At 26.5% G+C, this 20,744-nt stretch overlaps 1 protein-coding gene across 1 annotated transcript in view; it reads right to left on the minus strand.

The window, feature by feature from the left end:
* Positions 1-1,494: 1,494 nt before the first annotated feature.
* LOC112603949 overlaps positions 1,495-20,744 on the minus strand; it is a 69,647-nt gene continuing 50,397 nt past the window's right edge. Inside the window, exons 3-4 of the mRNA XM_025352779.1 lie at positions 5,059-5,478; positions 1,495-2,010 (exon numbers count right to left, since the gene is read on the minus strand). Coding sequence (XP_025208564.1) covers positions 5,144-5,478 — 335 coding nt within the window. The 3' untranslated portion in view covers positions 1,495-2,010; positions 5,059-5,143. The remainder of the gene's footprint in view (positions 2,011-5,058; positions 5,479-20,744) is intronic.

The following is a 20,744-nucleotide window of genomic DNA, read 5'->3' on the forward strand; positions in this document are numbered from 1 at the left end:
ATAATTTTATTGAAATAAAATTAAAAATAAAATTTCAATCGTTTATAAATATTAAAAAAAAGAAAAACAAATTTGAAAAGTTTACCATTTACTGATTAATGATTATATTATTGCAAAAATTGATGAAAATTACAAGCACCTACGAATATTTGTTTTTAAATTATATCAATCTGGTTTTGCGTAATAGTTCTTATTTAAAAAAATGTTTTGTTTATTTTTTCGTTTCAATTATTTTTACCTGTAAAAAGCACATACTAGATCTAATTTGCTATTAGAAAACATATTCAAAGTTGAAAATTATATTAATTTTCGTATTCTATTTCATATATATACAGACATACAAAATAATTTAAAATGATTATGAAAACTATAGTTATAAACTATATAGTTATGAAAACTCCGTTCTTCATCTTAGTCCGCTCGTTATTTGATCTAATTGGAAAATAATTTGAGATCTTTCTACTGCTGTCGAGTCTGGCATGCTTAAACACGTTCAATCAAGCTTCTTAAGCTTTGTTTCTTACTCTCTGAATAATTTTTATATAGGTACTTTGTTGTCGTGTTGGGTAGTAATGTAACGATATAGTAACTATAACGAAGTTTGGTATATTAAGTGTTACTCAATTCGTTGTTTCGTAGAAACGAAATCGTAATATGAAAATAATGCGCATAACCATTGTAATTTGTTTTGAATATTGCTAATAAAAATATATTCATGCATATTAAATTAAAAAATTCTCAACTCAATAGTTTTACATTTTTGCACAACTGTTGTACATTATTGACACAAATACCTATATTATTATATAAATAGTTCATTTTGCCTGTTATATAATTATAATATTATTACACGTATTTTATAAACAAACGCGAAAGTAAATATTTAATAGTTAATAATTTAAAATAAGCAAAACTTTTGATTTGAGAAAAAAACTATTTTTAAATAATATTATATTTTAATAATAATGTAATAATTTTGTAGAGGTAGAGGGTATAAATTTCAAATGAAAAATAGTTTGAGTTATCACGTAGATACTTGAAGCAACTATATTAGTTTACAAGACAAAATATTAGTATATTTTTTTTAAAGTTGGGCGTCTGAAAAGTAAATTTAATTAATCTTTCAAGTTTTAGTTTTGAAAAAAAAAACAAAATAACAATAAAAAAGTTATACTTTATCTTAAACTTTTGACGACATATTCTGTGTATGCTTTTGTCTTTATACTTGTTTTGTTTAATCACTCATCATAAAACCGATGTAAAACTGATCACCTAATCTATTATTTACAGATAAGTGATTGGCATGTAGACATAAGGTTCAATAAAAAATAACGTAAATAATTTTGCTATAATATTTATTCATATAATAATTTAAAAATGAAACACACGGATGGCTCTTAATCAAATGACTTTATATTATTATAACTAGTTAAATATGAAATTATGCTGACATTAAAATACATACTACATATCTATAATAATAATTAATATATTCATGTAATAGTTTACATGACGGCAGTCAAAAAAAAAAAAAAAACAATAATATAATAATTAAATAAATACAATTCTACATTACAAGCTATGCTAGACACAATATCGTAACAATATGTTTATTATAACGGTGCGCGACTATCTAAATCATTTTGAGGGACGATCCGACTAAAATACAAACATTTTGAAACGTCAGCGGTGGTGTGCGTTATTTAATTTGAACTCGTAAACCGATGTGAACGAATTCTCATAATCTTAAAATGTCGTGTAGGTACAATATAATAGATAATATATACATAGGTAGGCTTAGGGAATATCAAATAGTATTATACTAATATATTATGTGAACAAACTGCATTGCTAAATCTGCTAAATTTATCGTTTACGATTGCAACAGAGATCGTGAATAACACCGACGCTTATCTATTTCAATGAAGCGTCGAAAGGGGTAGAATTCGAGTCCGATCTGGAGCATGCCAAATGTCAAATTGGAAGTAGTTTAATTGCATAACTCCTCACCTAAAAAAAAAAAATATTTTCTACTCACACTGGGCTTTAAAAAACTTTAAAAATAGTAATGTTTGTATTGCACTAAATCTGATCATTTTACAGAAATTGTAAATATTAATTTTAAACGAGTATTTTATGTATTTATATATTATTTTATAATACTATGTAGGTGTGTAAACTTTCTAAAGTCTCCTTCGGGAAATTTAAAAATCGTTATAAAAGTGAACGTGCCTGTGATTTAACTGTACAAGAACATTATACATTTTATCAATAAAAACATGCAAATAAAGTGTTAAGTGCTGTAAGCATTGTAAGTGGATTTATGGAGTGTAGTAAATTGGAACGTTACATTTTTAAGCCCAAATGCTTTCATCGTGTTTTTCTGTCCTGTGCGTGATTCGAGAAGTCAAGAAGAATAAATGCGATTCAACCCGTAAAATTAATCAAAAATTGAAGATAAAAAAAATATTTTTTTATCAATAATTGATTATAGAGAATAAAGTTTTCAATAATTTAGTATTTTTTAATCTGTAGACATTACTGATAAAATTTATTTTTTCGATTTTGAACTCGGAAATTATTATTGATAATTGCATTATAAGGATTAACTAATTGCTATTTTTTTTTTTTAAGGCGACGTAGCCGATTTGAGTGGTTTGGTCACAAGCAAAGTCATTTTCGAATAACAAAAAACATAAAATGATATGTTTTGCGTACCGCGTTAATGTTATACCATTATATTATGTTGAAATAATATTCAATATCATGTTGTTAAATCGAATATGAATCTTGTGGTGATCGATAATCAAGTACGTCGTACATTATATTATGTACGTGTTTATTAAACCAATAGAAAATAACAACAAAAAACAGAACTCAAAGTCAAAGTCGTAAGCGTAACGGAAGTCACACACACAAAAGATTTTCGAGGACTATTCACGCCGCACATGCTTTACGCGCGAGTATTGGTGTGTAATATTTTAGCGGGTAGTATGCTATTATTATAATAAAATATGACGTCTATTATGGTGTATTATACGTAGCATTAGTCGAACCATCTATATAATGGAGGTATCCGCGGTATAAAAATTTTTGATGTGTGGGGCGAGGGAAAAGTGCCGCCCGGATAACGAAAATAAAAATGTTCGCGTTCCAGTGAAATATTATGACGTATAATACAGGCGACGCTGCAGCTCGTTGGTTATATGAGGGAGACAATCTTCTTCAATCTCAAAAGTTTGTTGGAAATTTAATCACATAAAATATTTTATTTTAAATATTATTACGTGTAAATTATAGGTAGGTATGCCGGTATGCGTATTATTTGTTCACATTGAATTTCCGTCGAGACTTAATAACCTCCTATCACTCTCTCTCTCTCTCTCTTAAAAAAAAAAAAAAATGTCTACTAAAATTAGTGCATAGTAAGATATTATGTAAAATAAGATTTTATCTTAAACAGGCTTGAGGACTAGTGCTGTTCATAAGTTTATTTACTTATCGTTAGTATGACGCGTGTCTGTCGTGTATAATAGATACGAAAATCTTATATTTTTATATGACATTTATATAAACAGTTAGAGAAGTATATTTGAAAATTAAAGTGTAGGTATTGAATTAAGACAGTTTGTTGGAGAATTTTTTTGTGAAGATTTAAAAATTAACAGTAAAATGTTAAGTTATATTATTTGTAATCAATTTTTATTTTTTTTTTTTTAAACAACAATATTTTATCATAATAGAATTTAAAATATTGACTATAGTGGTTTTTTCTTTTTAATAAAACGACTTGATTAATTCAATCTTTACACGCATGCTAACTTAAGTTAGTTAAGATCAGATTATAAGTTGTATTATAATAATAAGTTATGTTGTTCAATTTGATTTACCTAGACATCTATATCGAATCGAAAATGTTTTGATTTCTAAACATGGTAGTGACGTAAATATGCATTACATTATTTATTTTTTTCGGAGGGAGAAGGACTGGTTATATTTTGATGAAATTTTACAAATATTATTCTTATGTTATAATGTTTACGTTATGTATCCGAACAGTTTTAATTTTAGAATGGAGAAGGCTTAAGAAGTTTAAGGCTTAGTCCTCTTGATTATCCCTATTTTCGCCTACGGGGTTGATGTATGTATATAACATCGGAATCGCAGGAAATCTAAAACAGTGGAAAGGAGTAGAAGATGGGTACTAATCATAAATGTATCATTTAACCACCCAAGCCGCCGTCAAGTGCGCTAATAAGGCGACTAAAGTTAACTGAAAAAATACACGCAATAACAATCGTTTGAGTGTACATTATCATAATATAATAATATAAATCATTAAGCATTTATATTATTATTATTAGGTACTTTGTATGGGATCTGATGAATTAAAAAATTAAAATAGATCGATGTTTTTGTTGTGGTTAATACGATTTTTAGTTCTAAAAAATTACATTTCTAAAATGGTGTTTCACTTCATTTACATTACATCCAATCGAAATGTCGAACAACTTGCGTCAACAATGTTGTTGTACGACGCGGTCATTGTGCATTTGGACGCCGTAGTGGCAAATCTCTACGCGTCGATCCGTGGACAAACGGTGACACCTTTCACACATTCATGTAGGTATGTATAAGTATTGTGTACGTGAAATAGGCGTATGTTTTATTTATAAGTCCTAGATTAGGGAGTACCAAATACATGTACGATATATTGTTCCGGGGGTGGTTCTGGGTCTCACGTCTCTATTATCGGCTTTATGCAATATACGCAGCACTGTAGGACACGACGGTTATAATAGACTTATGGCACAATGCACGAACGTACCTCATCACGGATTATAATACATATATGACATACAACGATAAACCTATATAGTGAGATATATTACACTTGTACTCTATACATGCAGTCGGTGTGGTGTGAAATCGACGAAAAACCGGAGAAAACCGTCCGCGACCGCGTGGATGTCCGTCGCGCGTCTGGCTCGCGTCGCATACGACATTCTATCAATAATAATAATAATAATAATAATAAATATTAAAATAAATTATTACACCGAGCGGCGTCTCGACGGGCGAGAGGGGTTGCAGGGTGTTTAGGGCGAAGCGTGGGGTGGTGGTGGGCGGACGTGCAAGCTTCCTATCGCACGTTGTAGGTCTCCAACAGCTCTTGGACGGATAGGCAGTGACTGCACCCGTCGTCGTGCACGAATAGGCTGTGCGACACCAGCCCGAACTTGGGGTCTGGTTTCGGCGGGGTCGGGTCGCTGACGCACACCACAGACACGGTCACGGGCGCTTCCTTGGACGACGGCTTGTTGTTGCGGCCGGATGCCGCGCCACCGTAATTGTTGTGACCTCCTCTCATGCGCTCCACCGCTTCGTCGTAAGTGGGCAGCCCTGTGACGATCGTGTAGCTGGGCAGCGAGTCGGCGTCGTGCTTCCGCGAGTTCTTTTCGTTCCTCCTACGTTGAACTGCGGGTACGGCGGGTACCGGAAACACAAAAAAATCGTAAAAGTATAGTAACTGTAGAGTTATTATGTGATGGATTATGTACGGCGTGAGTATATATAATAGCTATAGTAAAACAATTGAATTGTTGATAACAGTATGAAAAAAAAAAAATAAACATAATCTATAAGGTCTATGATAATTTGTAAGACTGATTTTTTTTAACTAATCAATATTTGAGTTATAATAGATATATTTACGAAGCTACTGTTTTAACTGATTAAAGTTACAAATTTAAAAATCAGTTAGATGTGTTATGCGAGTACCTACTTGAAATTTATGGTGAAACACTTTATATGCAAATTTCATGAAACTATAGTGTATACAAAAACAAAAATAGATAGTATTGAATAATACGAGTAGGTATATACAAGAAAAAATACCAAAAAGGGAAGTCATCCAATGATAGAACCATATAACAGTACTATAACTTAACTTACAAGTCATTTATAGGTATTGTTTTAACAGCATTGACTTCTTTAAACGTTAGCTATCAGGTAGTTTTATTGTTTTATGATTTGAAATTAATGTATTTGTGTGAAATCGTAATTTTCTTTAGAACTTTAAATGGCTTTATTATTATAAGTTATATTGACTGCTATTTAATTCAGAAATAAATAGTGTATTAAACATTTCTGTACTCTAAAATGTATTATTATTAATAAGATATATATATATATAATATAAATCATAAGTAATATATGCTTTAGAAAGATGCATAATTTACCACACATTTGAATTTTAATATATTTTCTATTAATATATTCTTAAAAAAAAAAAAAATGAACCAATTACCATTTTTTTTATTTTGCTAATAAAAAAAAATATAAAAATTGTGTAATGTAATTTTAGGGTCGAATATTTAACTTTTTCTTATAGTGCTATTTGTTCCAAAATATTCAGTATTAAAATAAAAAGTTTTTACGTACCCTTAAGGACATTTGTATATTTTAAATCGTGCTACTTATATATTTAATAACAATTTTTTTATTATTTTTTAGCGCATAAAAAACTAAGCTTTGAGTAGGTATATTACGAACGACATTATATTATTTTGAAGATTAATAACGATTAATGTATTTTAAGTTGCCTATATAGTATGCCTGGCTTAAATAGATTAATACAGTTTATATTTATTTTATCAGTTTTATGACGACACATAATCAGTTGATGTAGTCGTAATTTTTTAGTGAGTATACGCTTAAATGTGATTTAAATATAAACGTGGGGGCTTTGCCCCCCCCCCCCCCCACACCCACTATATCTCTTTACCATTCTCTGGTTCTATATTTAACGTTTATTATAATAGTTCAATATTAAATAGAAATTAGTAAAACATCAGACAGCAGCTGCTATAATGACGATTATGGCGATTATACACATTATTATTTATTAATTTTATTATTACTGGTAGATGAAGCCGGACGTTGCTGGTATTCTGTAGCGTCTTATCAGTTAGGTACATATAATACGTTTTCCCACAATATTTATAAATAACTCTAAGGTCAGTATAGTATGCTAATAGTGTACTATATTAGTATAGCTTATAACTCTTTTATCAGTTTCAAGTTTGAAGCAACAAAAGACAATTAAATCATTAATGTTTGTATAATTTTACTTAAAGTTGGTATAACAGAAAGGTATACTATTTAATAAATAACAATAATTTAAATAACAAGTTTTTATCATGATAAAATGTAGTCAGGAGGTCAAGTATTGCTAATCTAACCAAGTGCACCCTATTGACAACTAATTCCTGAGTATACTGCGATATCCATAGAATGCATCCGAAATTGAGATAAGGCGAGAATTTAGAAAATGATAAAGTAAAACTACCTATTTAGGTTGATATGAATGTGTTACAGTTTTGATGGTAGAACTGTTGAAATTAATCTGATCGTGGTATTCACAAAATTGCTACTGAAATGGGATTATTAGCTACAACATTAGGTTTACATGGTCCAAGTGCCTACCAGGAAGCATCGTTTGAGTTTTTTCAATTTTCAAAAGATAAAGAAATATTTTCATTGTCTCATTTACTATGAAATTTTGTTAATTTATTAGATACATTACAAAGTTGCTCACAAAAGTTACAGCAAAACAAATACGTTTTTCAAAATCTTAATATACAATAAATAATAACAAAATATATTATTATTGGTAAACCTTTATCTATATTTTATAATCGATCCAGTTTAGTAGTAGTTAAATAAATTAATAATTTTACAAATTTTTTTTTGTAAGAAAATTTTGTTCAAAATTAATCGCTAACTTTTAGAATAATAATAATACACTTATATATATATAAAGATTATTAAGCATCGACATTTTATTTTCACCATTTGATATATAGAATAATATACTATTTTTAATTTATGCATTCACTCGTAAAATATTTTAAATATGTATGTTATACTTAATCTGTTAAGAAAACTTTGATAAAAAAATGTATCAATAAAGATAAGTTTAAAATAATAACTATATAACTATAATATTATATAGTTATCATAATATTTGGTAACTATTATTTATAGTTAATTTAAGAAAAATATATTCTACAACATGTTTAGACATTTTAAAATTTTGTAATTTTATTTTCACCAAATTGGTGTAGGTATACTCTCATTTAGTCCTTAATCTCAGTCTGACAATCATAAATAAATAAGTAAATACATTTAAAAATAATAATAAACAATAAGTTCTTAAAAGATATCTTTATAAATCAAACAGTTGTTAAAATTTCGTTTTCATAATATTTTTTGGTACGATAAAATGTAAAATTGATAAAGATTTATAGTAAATCCTTAAATCTATGAATGGCATTTTTGCCATTCAAAAAACTGGATGGCATCGAAAATTTTAGCGACCCATAAAAACCTATTGTGCGTAAAATTCTTTCGTCTACTCTCGATTTAATAAATTCCACAGTGCTTGCACAATATTATGATATCTTACACGTCGGGCTTGAAATTGAAATGAAATTTTTTGATATTAATTTCAATTTCACTCTATTTGTTTTTCTAATATAAATTAATTAATTCAATTTAAAAGAATATATTGAATTTCTGATTGTATGATTTTTATATTAATGCCTAATAAATATCAATTTGATTGTTTTACGATTGATTATTAGATTTTTAAACACGTGTTTTATTTAAAATATCACTTTTAACATTTTTGCTATTAAAATTTTGATTTCTAATTACATTGGTCTCTTTTTATAATTAGATATAATTATATTCAAGTGTTTGATGTTCATTGTTACGCGTGGCTGTAAAATGGCCTTAATAAAATGAAATTTTAGTCATAAGTGATTACTTACCAATGAAAAATACTATAAAACTATCAAATATTGTTGAGTTTTAAATTTATTCATATTTTTTTTCTATTTCAATATAAATTTTAAATGTTATTAAAAAAACTTTCAATTTTGGTATTATTTTTGATTTCTTAGATGATTTTTAATGATTTTTTTTTATATATTAATATAATTTCAAGCCTCTTCAGCCATAGGTACATTAAAATTTGCAGCCATCATTGATATTATTCACGATTTGAAAGAACTATATTATATACGGCTGGGAATAAACGCTTAGTGAAATAAAAATTACACAAATTATTATTACCATTGTGTGGTCATATTATACGAGTAGGCATAACAAGGTCATATGACACGCGTACACGTACAGTGTACACGTTAAATACTCGTTAGTTACATTATATTTGGTGGTGCAATATAATCATATAGATTATAGTGTGCTCACACAGCTCACAGTAGGATATAGTTGTCAAATATCGTCTTGCTTTAAAAAAAAAAAAATATCAAACCGTTTAGTTTTATAATCGGTGCGTCTTAACATGACAGTGCGTATGTGCGTGTCGATTGGTTGACCAATAAGGCAATAATAAACAACAATTTAATTTAACTTATTATTTTATCACACTATACCTATTTGATAAAACGGTCAATATGAAGCTCATCTTTCGTTATTTTTATTTTTAAAATAAATATACAATTTATATAGATGCAAATAACAGGAGACTAAAGGCTAAGCCTCTCAAAAATTCAATATTTTTTACATTCATGACATATTTTGGAAGTTTTTGTAATATGAAAAAAAGTTTTAAAAGATTGTGTAATGGACCAGATACTTTTTATTTTAAATTAATATGAGTAAGAAACAAGTAATTATATATATTTTTGAAAAAGAAGCTCTACACACCGTTAACATTTATTAAAATAAATTTTAAAAAAACTGAACGAAAGGGTGGTACAGCAGTCGTTGCGGTAATCTCCAATAATGGTAGGTATGTTATTGTACAATGGTTAAACACACACAAGAGCAGCTGCTCTATTAGTTATATAAATTATACAAGCAAACATAATGTGAAGTATTATTAATTGACTCGTTTATGGATACTTAAACGAAAACAAGAAAACCATCAGGCTTAGTATGGCTGTATGAGTAATGATTGTGATAAGAGCAGCCGCACATCAAAATGCTTTTATAGATATTTAATCGTAATATTATGATAAATTAATGATCAGATGTTTTTGACGCTGATCGGGAATTATATAGGCACCAGGCTTAACTTATTTTGTTATTTATTAGTTATTTTTTGGTTCGGAAAACATTTATCGATGATATATATATACGCTGCAATATATACATATTACATATAGGCATATAAAAATATAGCATGTCCTATCCACATTAAAAATTGAATACAAACAGGATTCAATATTATAAATAATGAGTAATAACATTTAGAATCCTTTAAAATTATTTTCAAAAAAATAAAAAATATATTTAAAAAAAATATTGAGATTTAGAATTAAGCTTTTGTAAAATAATATTATTGAATTGTTCAATTGATATACATATACATAACCTTTGCTTAAAATCTTTATTTCAAAATTCATAAAAAAAATAAAATAATTTATGTTACATAAGATCAATCTGTAAGGCTGGGCAATTATTTTTTTAAACTTGTTAAAATAAGTTTATGTAGAAAATATGAAGTTAAATCACATTTTTTAAATTAAAAATGTTACCAAATAATTAAAACAATAAAGTAACACAACTTTGTTAAAAATCTATTAGGTACATTATTTTTTTTAGCTACTAATTTACAATCTATGTCAAAGTATGATAAGTAGCTTTGATAAAATTATATACATATATAGTTTGGTACTCAAAAACTGAAATACATAGAAAAAATAATTCATAATATAAGAGTGATTGACAGAAGAAATAAATGAAAGTTAGGTGAGCCCATGATAGAGAATCATACTAACTGAAATCAGAAATAATTTAGGTTTATTTTAATAAACTATGACACTAGTCTTTTTAAACGTCGACTGGGTTTGTTAGTGTTATGTTGTGAGATTTGAAATTAATACGTCATGTTTAAGTCAGATTATAATTTTATTATATTTATAAATAATACTATTTTCCGATTATTATTATTATTTTCTCCATAAAAAGAATCCAAAATATATTTTAGATCTATGGACTTTATGCAATAAAGAAAAAAACAATTACCTTGACGTGGCGATAAAATTTAAATGAATAAATTAAGTGTAGTAACTACATGTCTACCTATATATCATTGGAAACAAAACGTGTGCTAATTAAATTAAAAGTTATATTAAAAAAAAACCTAACTCGTAATTTAACTTAATTAAAGTAAATTAATTTAAACATTAATTCGTCAATTCTCAGCTTTATCAATATGTAAGGTGTACTATTTTGTGTTGACGAGATTAAAATTATATTAACATAGCAAACTGATCGGCAACTTGCAGTCACAGTATCTGCTAGTACCTACTTATCAATTCAGCTAAATCTATAGATCATTTTATTATATAGATATCTATATTATATAATAGATGCTTGAAGTTTTAAAGGAATGTTTATGATTGCATTTTATATATTTTATGAAAGGTTTAGGAAGAAAGATTAATGCATTTTTGTCTACAAAATCGAAATAATACTGCTTTACGGAATAATAATGTATTCAACATGTACATAATACACAACACACTTAATACGGTCCATAGTAATAATGGAGTGAAAATAAAACAATTTTCAGTATTACGCGTAATTAATTGTGACAGTTTTAAACATTAAGTGCATATACCAGCCATATTAAATGCTCAGCCGTGTGGCTAAATAAAGTATACAATATACATAATTTGATTTCAGTCATTAAATAAAATTGCTGTATTTATTTTGCTTCTTTTGAATAATATAATATAATATTATTATAATTGCTATCTCGTTAACACATTCTTATACGTATGTAATAATTGTTCTGTACGTAAATAACATATAAAACTATTATAATAGTCGTCCATCACGTGATCTAATGTGTACGTATATTATATACTCAATAAAATATCATAATGGTATTACGCACAATGCTGAAGAAGAAATGACGATTAAATTTTATATTCATATACTATACAGTATATACATATAAGAGCTATTCCAATGAGCGAATTCATAAAATGTTTTGTATTGTTGCGGGGCTTATACTTTTCATGTTTTATAATCCCCCCCCCCCAACTGCCGCGGTAATATTTATTTTTGAATACATATAATAAACATTATTATTACAATATTTACGAACATATAATATAATAAAATAGAATAGAATATATTGTCCAATAGAAATTTGTCCATGCGTATGATTTCAATTTGATTTTGAATTAATATTTTATTCAAACGAACGTACAAAACGGTAAAGAGACACGTAGAGTGGAAACAAAAATAATCGAAAATTACAATTAATGTGCATCAGTACCTACTTCCCCTACAAATATCGTCAGACGTTATGGTATCCAAACAACTGCGGTATCCATTGTATAAGCCTACGTTTTAATTAAAATTTAAAAGTTAATTTATTATTTAGTTTTATTTAGTATTATAAAATATTATAATTAATAATGTAGTACTTGTGGGTACATGAAATCAATTAAAAATTTGTTTTTTTAAACGACGTAATTGCTAATGGTATTATTGATTACAAAGCCATCACTGTCAAACCAGTATTAAAGAAACACACATAACATTTTTTTTTATAAATATGTATACTAGGAGATTCACCAAGTATGTTCATTCCCATTTTTTCCTTTATCAATGAATTTATTAAAACTCTAATTTTTGAAGTTTTTAAATAGGTATGTTTAAAGGACCATTTTTTTAAATTCTTAAGACATTTAGTACTACTTAAGGAATGTGTTCTGTGACGATATAATTTTCTTTTAATTCAAAAATTATTTTAGTATAAATTATTAAGTGGAAAATTATGTTGAATGTATTTATATACCTAATTTAAAATGCAAACGAGTAGTTTCTCAGCTATTACGATGCTTATGCTAAGAATAATAATTTCTTATAAAAATGGTCTTACAAAAATATAAAATAAATTAATATTTGATCTAGTATTTGTTGCCTATTACTTGGACCATTTTTACAAATTTTAAATTAGATAGAATAATATTAATAATGAAAATGTTCAAATCGCCCTAGTTCCAATATCTTTCAAACACATTACTATGAATCTATTATTCTTAGAATACAATTTAAATAACTTATAATTGCATTTTATTTGAATTTTGGTACGTTAAATTTTTAGATAAATTATTCACTAAATAATTTAAAGTAGACAAGGGAGGGGGTGTAATTTGAAAATAAAAAGTTTGTATTTCCGCAGAACACCCCTGAAGTATAAACCTCAACATTATGAACTACAGCATTATTAGAAAAAAATGCAGTGAAAATGTACTTAATCATTCTGTATATATGGATAAATTTCGCGGTATTTTAATTTATCTAAATCCAATTAGTATAGATAATAATAATTATTAAAACATTTATTACACCCGACATATTCTTAAATAATTATTAATTGTTATTTGTCTTGATATTAATTGGAAAATATTTGAATTGATAATCAGGAAAACAAAATTATAATTGTAAATTTTGTCTTATACGTTTTTTATTTATTTTTTTAATTATTAGATATAGAGAGTGGCTATTTATTTTTGTGTGACAGAATTCGCGTGGGTGTAGAATATAGTATGTATTATAATTTTTTAATGGTAACCGATCGAGGTTGTTTAATCAAGTTATTGCTCATCAAAAATAATAACAATAACTAAAAAAAAAAATAAGAAAAAAAAAGGTGGCAAAGTAGGTAACCAGTGTTATATGCAGTGCAGTAGGTGTTGAGTGTAGAACCTTGTCATTAAAGAGTAAGTCATTAAAATATATGCATTAAATTTGAATTCAATGATAACTCATTGCATTGTACTAAGCGAAGAAAAACGTGTTTGCCTTATTACTAAGTATTAATTTTTAGTATTAGTAATGCGTAATAGGTTGAATTAGATTTTTCGAAAAAACTGAATTTAAAAATGTCATTGCGTGAATAAAATATAATAGTACATATTAAAAGTTTCAAGCATCCATTAGTAAATTAATAATTTATAATAAACTGAATAGTATATAATTTTAATGTTTTAAAAAAAATAAAACTGTTATAAGCTGTTAAAAGACTAAAAAAATTGATTTTGTCGAATTTGGTTTTGCGTAAATTTAATATTCTAGTATTTTTTCCTGTTATTTTTTAAAACGCTGGTAATTTTCGACCACCTTAAAGTACTAACTATAGATCCAATTTGCTACCAAAAACTACCATCAAAGTTTAAAAATTGTAGCATTTATATTGTCCCAAAAAATGATGTGCCAATATCAGATAGAAAAAAATACACATTTTTGTAAAATCAATATGTTGATTCATCATTCTCCTCAGAAATTAAAATAAAAGATTGCTTTACTAATATTTTAAAACATTAAGATTTCCATAATATAATAATTTATTGCTCTTGCGAGTTAACGGCGTGCGGTCCGATACTTGATAGCAGTCTACAGTTGTTATTAGTATAGGTACACGCGCGGCGCAGTTTATACAACCACGAGAAGTGATAAAATAAGAAAGGAAAACTCAACTACGCCTATATAGGTTCCTACAGGGAGGACCGAAGATCGTATAGATGATGGTATTTTACCTTCGTTCCATTGAACACATTCGTCCGTGAACCTAATAAAATAGTTATTGACCCTTGCGGTGCTGTGAATTAACCTACATTCGTTGTGACTATTGTAACGATTCGTATCTATAAAACCGCGGTTTAACTTCTGACTCCACGCGTAACGATAGATTATAATATCGATATAATGTATGCATATTGTTATTACTTGAATGTTATCGCTCGAGAGTTGGTATGTTTTCAACAATATTTTATTCTCCGATTTGCAGAACGCCACGACCGCGATGAATATTGTTTTAAACCGCGAGGAAACCACGAGTAACCATGACTACCTTATACATAACGCGTAGGTATATTGTATTGTTTCCGATTATATTTTATCCGAATGATTTTTTACGCGCACGGTGTAATGTAAAGACCTCGAAAAGTTAATTTAGGATACACGGGGACTAGTGTATATACCTATATACGAATGCACGTCAACCGAGTTCATAAATGAGTAAGTTGTGTCACTGTACATAAACTCCATTCATAAATTAACTACCTACGCCTAATTGGCTTTCAGTATCATTTTTTTTGACGATTTTTTTATTGAAAAAAAAAAAATCATAAAATATACGATTTCTATTAATATAAATTTTAAAATTAGTCGAAGTAAATATACACGACTGAACAATGTTTTTATGAGATAGACGTGTAATTTTAATTCATGTACCTAATGATTGTCCTTAAAAAAGAAATCGAAGGACATTAACAAATATTTAATAAAAACTGGTGAGTTATTTTAAGCAGTTAAGTTTCTATTCTAAGTTCATTGAGAATAATACATATATAGCGTATTAACGCTTTAAGGTATCGCTAATTAATATTTCAGCTAGATGATTTCACATCAAAATTAAATTTTCAAAACAAAAATAGAGTATTGAAATACGTATTTTGAAAAAATTTCAACATTTTAACCCTTTATAGTACGTGCATGTGCAACACAACTTTTTTTTTTAATGGCAACATCAAGTATTTTCTACAAATTTTGAATACCCTTTTTTTTGAACAATTTTTGTACGAACATTTTTTCTTGAATAGCAAAATTGACAAATTTAGAGTTAGCTAAAATTTATAAATATTAATAAGCATTATTTCATGTTTATACTTTATTTACATCTTCTCTGTATAAAAATAGTATATTTTACAGTATTAGGCTGAAAATCTTAAGTGATTAAGTAAATGAACATCATTAAAATATCAATAAAAACATTAATTTTATTATTTGTATATTCAAACTTATTTTTAATTTGTTCAACATAGTCTAAAAATAAGTTATATTGCACATGCACTTACCAAAAGGGTTAATATTTTGAAATATTCTCAAAATATATATTTTAGTACTTTCTTTAACTGCACTAATTAAGCTCTTACGCTTAATTAGAGTACATTAAAGTATATATTGTATATATTGATTTTTTAAGTTGGATATTATATTGAATTAAAATACAATTTTGGAATTCAATAATTAATACATACCATAATACTAATTTATAATTTGATGTATATTTGTATGTACAAACTATTTGGTATTTATGCTTAAATTTAAATTTATAGAATAGTTGATAGTGATACAGTAAAAGTAATTACAACAAATATAAATTATCAGAATAATAATAAGTGTAATGTAAAACAGATTATTGTAGTTAATAAGTGGTTTAAGGCATTCAAGCACTTGCTCCTGTAGAATCATTCATTGTTAAATATACTATTTTTAATGGTTTAGTTAAAATATTAATTTTACTGTATTTAAATATATTCCAGTGATTAAATATTATGAAAAAGGTTTAATTAATAATACTTGCAATTCTTCGGTTGCATTGCCTGTAACCTCAAAAAATGTTGCTTCTACATCTGCATTTACTGGTTATATTATTATACAAATATAATATTATAAAAAAAAAAATTAAAACCTAATGTTAACTCATTAGTGAGTGTCATTGATGGATGGCTTCTCACGTCCCGTATTTTATGTAAATATATATGTTTAAGTTAGTTTTGGTAGTATTAATGTACAATATATATATATGTAACCACCCTCATCACATGTACTCATTGTACCTCTTAGGTATAGATTGTATATTTCAAATAAAGAAAAAAAAACCTAATGTGATTATTTTATTTTAATACGGCACAAGCTATGCTTAAAAAATATTTAAAATTATTATGATAATAATTTTGTTCTGACACATGATTATAATAATTTATGTTATAACTTAATATTAAATAATTTTATAATTTAAAAAATAAAATATCCTGATGATTCAACTAAAAGTTTTAGTTTTTCAATTGTAATGCCATCTGTAACCCTTAAAAGTCATACTGTTTCTGCATAAATTTCCACTTCAGGTACCTAACTATAATTAATTAAGCAGTATATAATATTATATATTATCAATTATAATGTATTTATGAACATAGGTTTTGTTTCTAATTTGAATTTGATAAATATTGTTTTTGCCCGATTATACATGGATAAAACATTTATTATATTTACTTAGGTAATTAATTTGAATATAATATATTGTTGCAAAATATTTATTATTTTATATTATATCCTATCATGTGTATTTTATAAATTTTCAAAATTTTGTCAAAAAAATCCTTAAAAAATATGAGATATGTATGAAATAAAAAGTATTGCCTTCTCTAATGAGACACATATTGTTGCAATGATAATCTTTTTTTAACAATATTTAATTAATATTTTTGTAACGTAATATTGCTATCTGGGAAATATACATGAAATATACTTATATTGTTGTGATATTATAACTTAAAGTTTTTTTATTTAGTATTCTAATATGGAAATTTGTTTGATACATTTTCATACCTACCATTGTAACTTTTACAACTTTTTGTATGTATAAATTGTTTGCTATAAACGTTATTGGTGTAATTATAAATATTAAATAAAAATAATTAAATTTTAGATGGATTTTTCGTATTTTGTTTTGCATGTAAGTGTATGGAAATTCGGACTTAAATTATACCTAAGTTATAAGTAATTAATAGAATTAACGATCTTATTGCATTCAATTGCAGTTCAAATCACCATCTACCTATAATATACTCAAACAGAAGATACGTCTTGTACCAAAAAAATTTAATGGATTATAAATGAACAAGTTACAAATATTGGTATTAACTACAACTAGTATTTTATGCAAGTTCCATATTATTATTTTATTTATCTCGAAACAATATCCTTAAGCAATACGATGAAATACATCCGACATTAGTCAGTAATATAAAATATTATACTTCAATATTGAGATTTCGTGGAAAAACTATGTGGACTTGATGTTGTTACTGAGCGATAATGATATTATTATTGGCAAACCTACTTGGAAATTAAACTGAACACTGACACGTTGTGTACAGAGATTTTTGATATAACAGTTAATAAAAATAACAAGACAATCCAAATACACTAGTCCTTGAAATTCCTCCATTGTAAATATGTATACACAAATGCTCGTATAACGTCATATATTATTATATTATAGTTTCTCGTTTCATTCGTGTTTGTTTTAATAGACAATAATAATATTGTCAACAACAATATTATTTTGATCGTATATCAACTATATTTATTATATATAGTTACGTATATGTGATGTTTATGTATAATGTTAAAAACAAATTTATTCATTCATAATTTGAGTTACATCAAACAAGTTGCATTTCAACGTCTTCTCTTCTCGGCGTAAGTATAGGCCGATACCTATCGATCTGCGCTGGACTGGACATTGGTTCAACTAGCCCAAACATTTTGTGAGGCAGAGAGGGGTTGAGGTCCCGGCATACATTTTCCTAAAAAGTAACCCGCTGAAGCTTTGTCTTCACTCCCCTATTCATTGCTAATTGTTATTAAAAAAATAATTAATTAAAAAAGTATTATTCTTACTCAGTAGTTACATTTTAATTTTATTATTACTGATGAGTATTGTTTCAAGTTTTTCTTGATAAATTTAAAGTAAAATTTATTATCATTCATCATTTTATTTTTTTTTAAGATGAATTCATAATATACTTTTAGTTTTATTTTTGTTTGGATAGGGTATTATTAGAGTGACATATATCATAGATTAAAATAAAATTTGAAAAAAATATCTCAAACAAGTAAAAACCACAAAATGTATACTGCGATAATATAATTATTGGTATTAGTGTTTATGTGCGTGTCATATGTATAACATTTTACTGTGTTAGGTTAACGCAAATAACAAATTACTGTAACAAAATCACTTTTTCAGTTATACAGAAGTAATTTTATTTCATTGCATTTTACTTAAAGTAACGCAATTTAAACGAAATTACTTTTAAAAATAATTTCTTTGGAGTAACGCACAAACCCGTTATATTCTACATTATTAAAATAATGGTTTTAAATGTATGAATTTTATTATTAATTGATAATAAATAAGTTGCAAATTTAGTATAATGTTGATTTTTCAGAAAATGTTAATGTTTAATTTAATTTTTATGAACAAAGTTTAATAATAAAATAATACATATTTATGAATAATTTTTAAATAAAAGCAATCTTATATTATTATTTCTATAAGCCATTATGTCATTTATAGTGACATTAGACATCATTAGATAAAATATTAATTTGTAAATTGTTAATTAATAATTATACCACAGAGTAAATTATTAACTCTGCAATTTATTATAATCTTAGAAATAAGATCCTGTCTATAATATTATCCACAGAAAAGATAACATCAACAAGCGGTATCAAATCATATTATTATTTATATTTTTTTTTGATAAAGGAAAAAACCGCAGCTAGACGAAATTAATAAAACGAATTATTTAATTAACTCTTTAACGTTATACAATTTAAAAGCCCAAATATATTTTTCAATATTGTGGTGTTTGCTCTAGTTTTTGAATAGATTGAGTTGAGCTTCGAGGTGATAGATAGTTTTGAAAAACAAAATTTTATATCTGTTATACTTATTTATCATATTACATAGTATAAAAAATGATGATCAGGGCTTATAAAATGATAAACAATGAGAGGATTATATTATCCGTAACCTTTTTTCAATATTTATTAGTATAAAAAAAAAAAAAAAAAATGAAAATGAAAATAATATTTTTATGCGGTATCTATAATTTAGTCTGATCAAACTATTTACATTTTTGATATCAAAATTATTTTCCTGTTGATGATTAAAACAATAAAGTCTTATAATCATGTTTTTTGGTTTTATCATATTATGATACCTCCATAGGTCTATGAATACGTTCACTGTTCACGGGTTAATGATAAAACTGATTTGCGGGTACAACATAATCGAGCAGCCTGAATAATTAAAGACGATGGTAACGAAAATTTGTGCCCCTATAAAATTTAGAATTCTTATACTCTCGATATATTCTAGAGTGTATTCTTGATTATTCGCGGAATAGGGTGGCGTGGCTTCCAAAGATAAGCAAATTCCGCAGATAATCCGCGCTAAATTCAAATTGTGTTTCAATAATAAAATAATTATATTATTAAAAAATATAATCTTGTAATGTTATGTAGTATTAAGGAAGATTAAATAAGAACAGTTTTTGTTTTTATTTAAAAACTCATATAATATGACATACAATATTAATACCTACTCATTTTTTAGTAAAAAAAATCAGTAACAAATAGTTGTTTTTTGTTTGAAAACATTTCTTTTTACACGCGATCGAAATTTTTTCAACAAGATTTTTTCACAGAGATTTATATGTTTTGTTTTGTTTTTTTTTTTTTTTGATATTGAATGAGCCCGTTAATGTGTTTGAGAGCTCTTTCATGGCTCACTTGTTTTAGTGTACATCGTGCAATAGTACCACACGTGTGTCTAGGCCTAAGTAACGATAAATTTATTGCAATCAACGTACATTCCGCGTTATCAGGTTATAAGTCATCAAATATTAACTACACTAATTCATGGAACCGTAATGGTATATTATGTATTATGCAAAGAAACACTTTATTTTTTGTATGTACATAGTTCTGCAGACGACTGCGGATAATTAAAAGTATACTGTATTTATTATTATATTTTATCAGTGTGGGTGGTAACTTAACGTAAGGGACGTGCTCATTTTTTTTAATTTATTAGAAAAAATAAT

This window comes from Melanaphis sacchari, unplaced genomic scaffold (assembly GCF_002803265.2).
Source record: "Melanaphis sacchari strain LSU unplaced genomic scaffold, SCAv2.0 Contig116_pilon_pilon, whole genome shotgun sequence".
In the NCBI taxonomy this organism is placed as follows: Eukaryota; Metazoa; Arthropoda; class Insecta; order Hemiptera; family Aphididae; genus Melanaphis; species Melanaphis sacchari.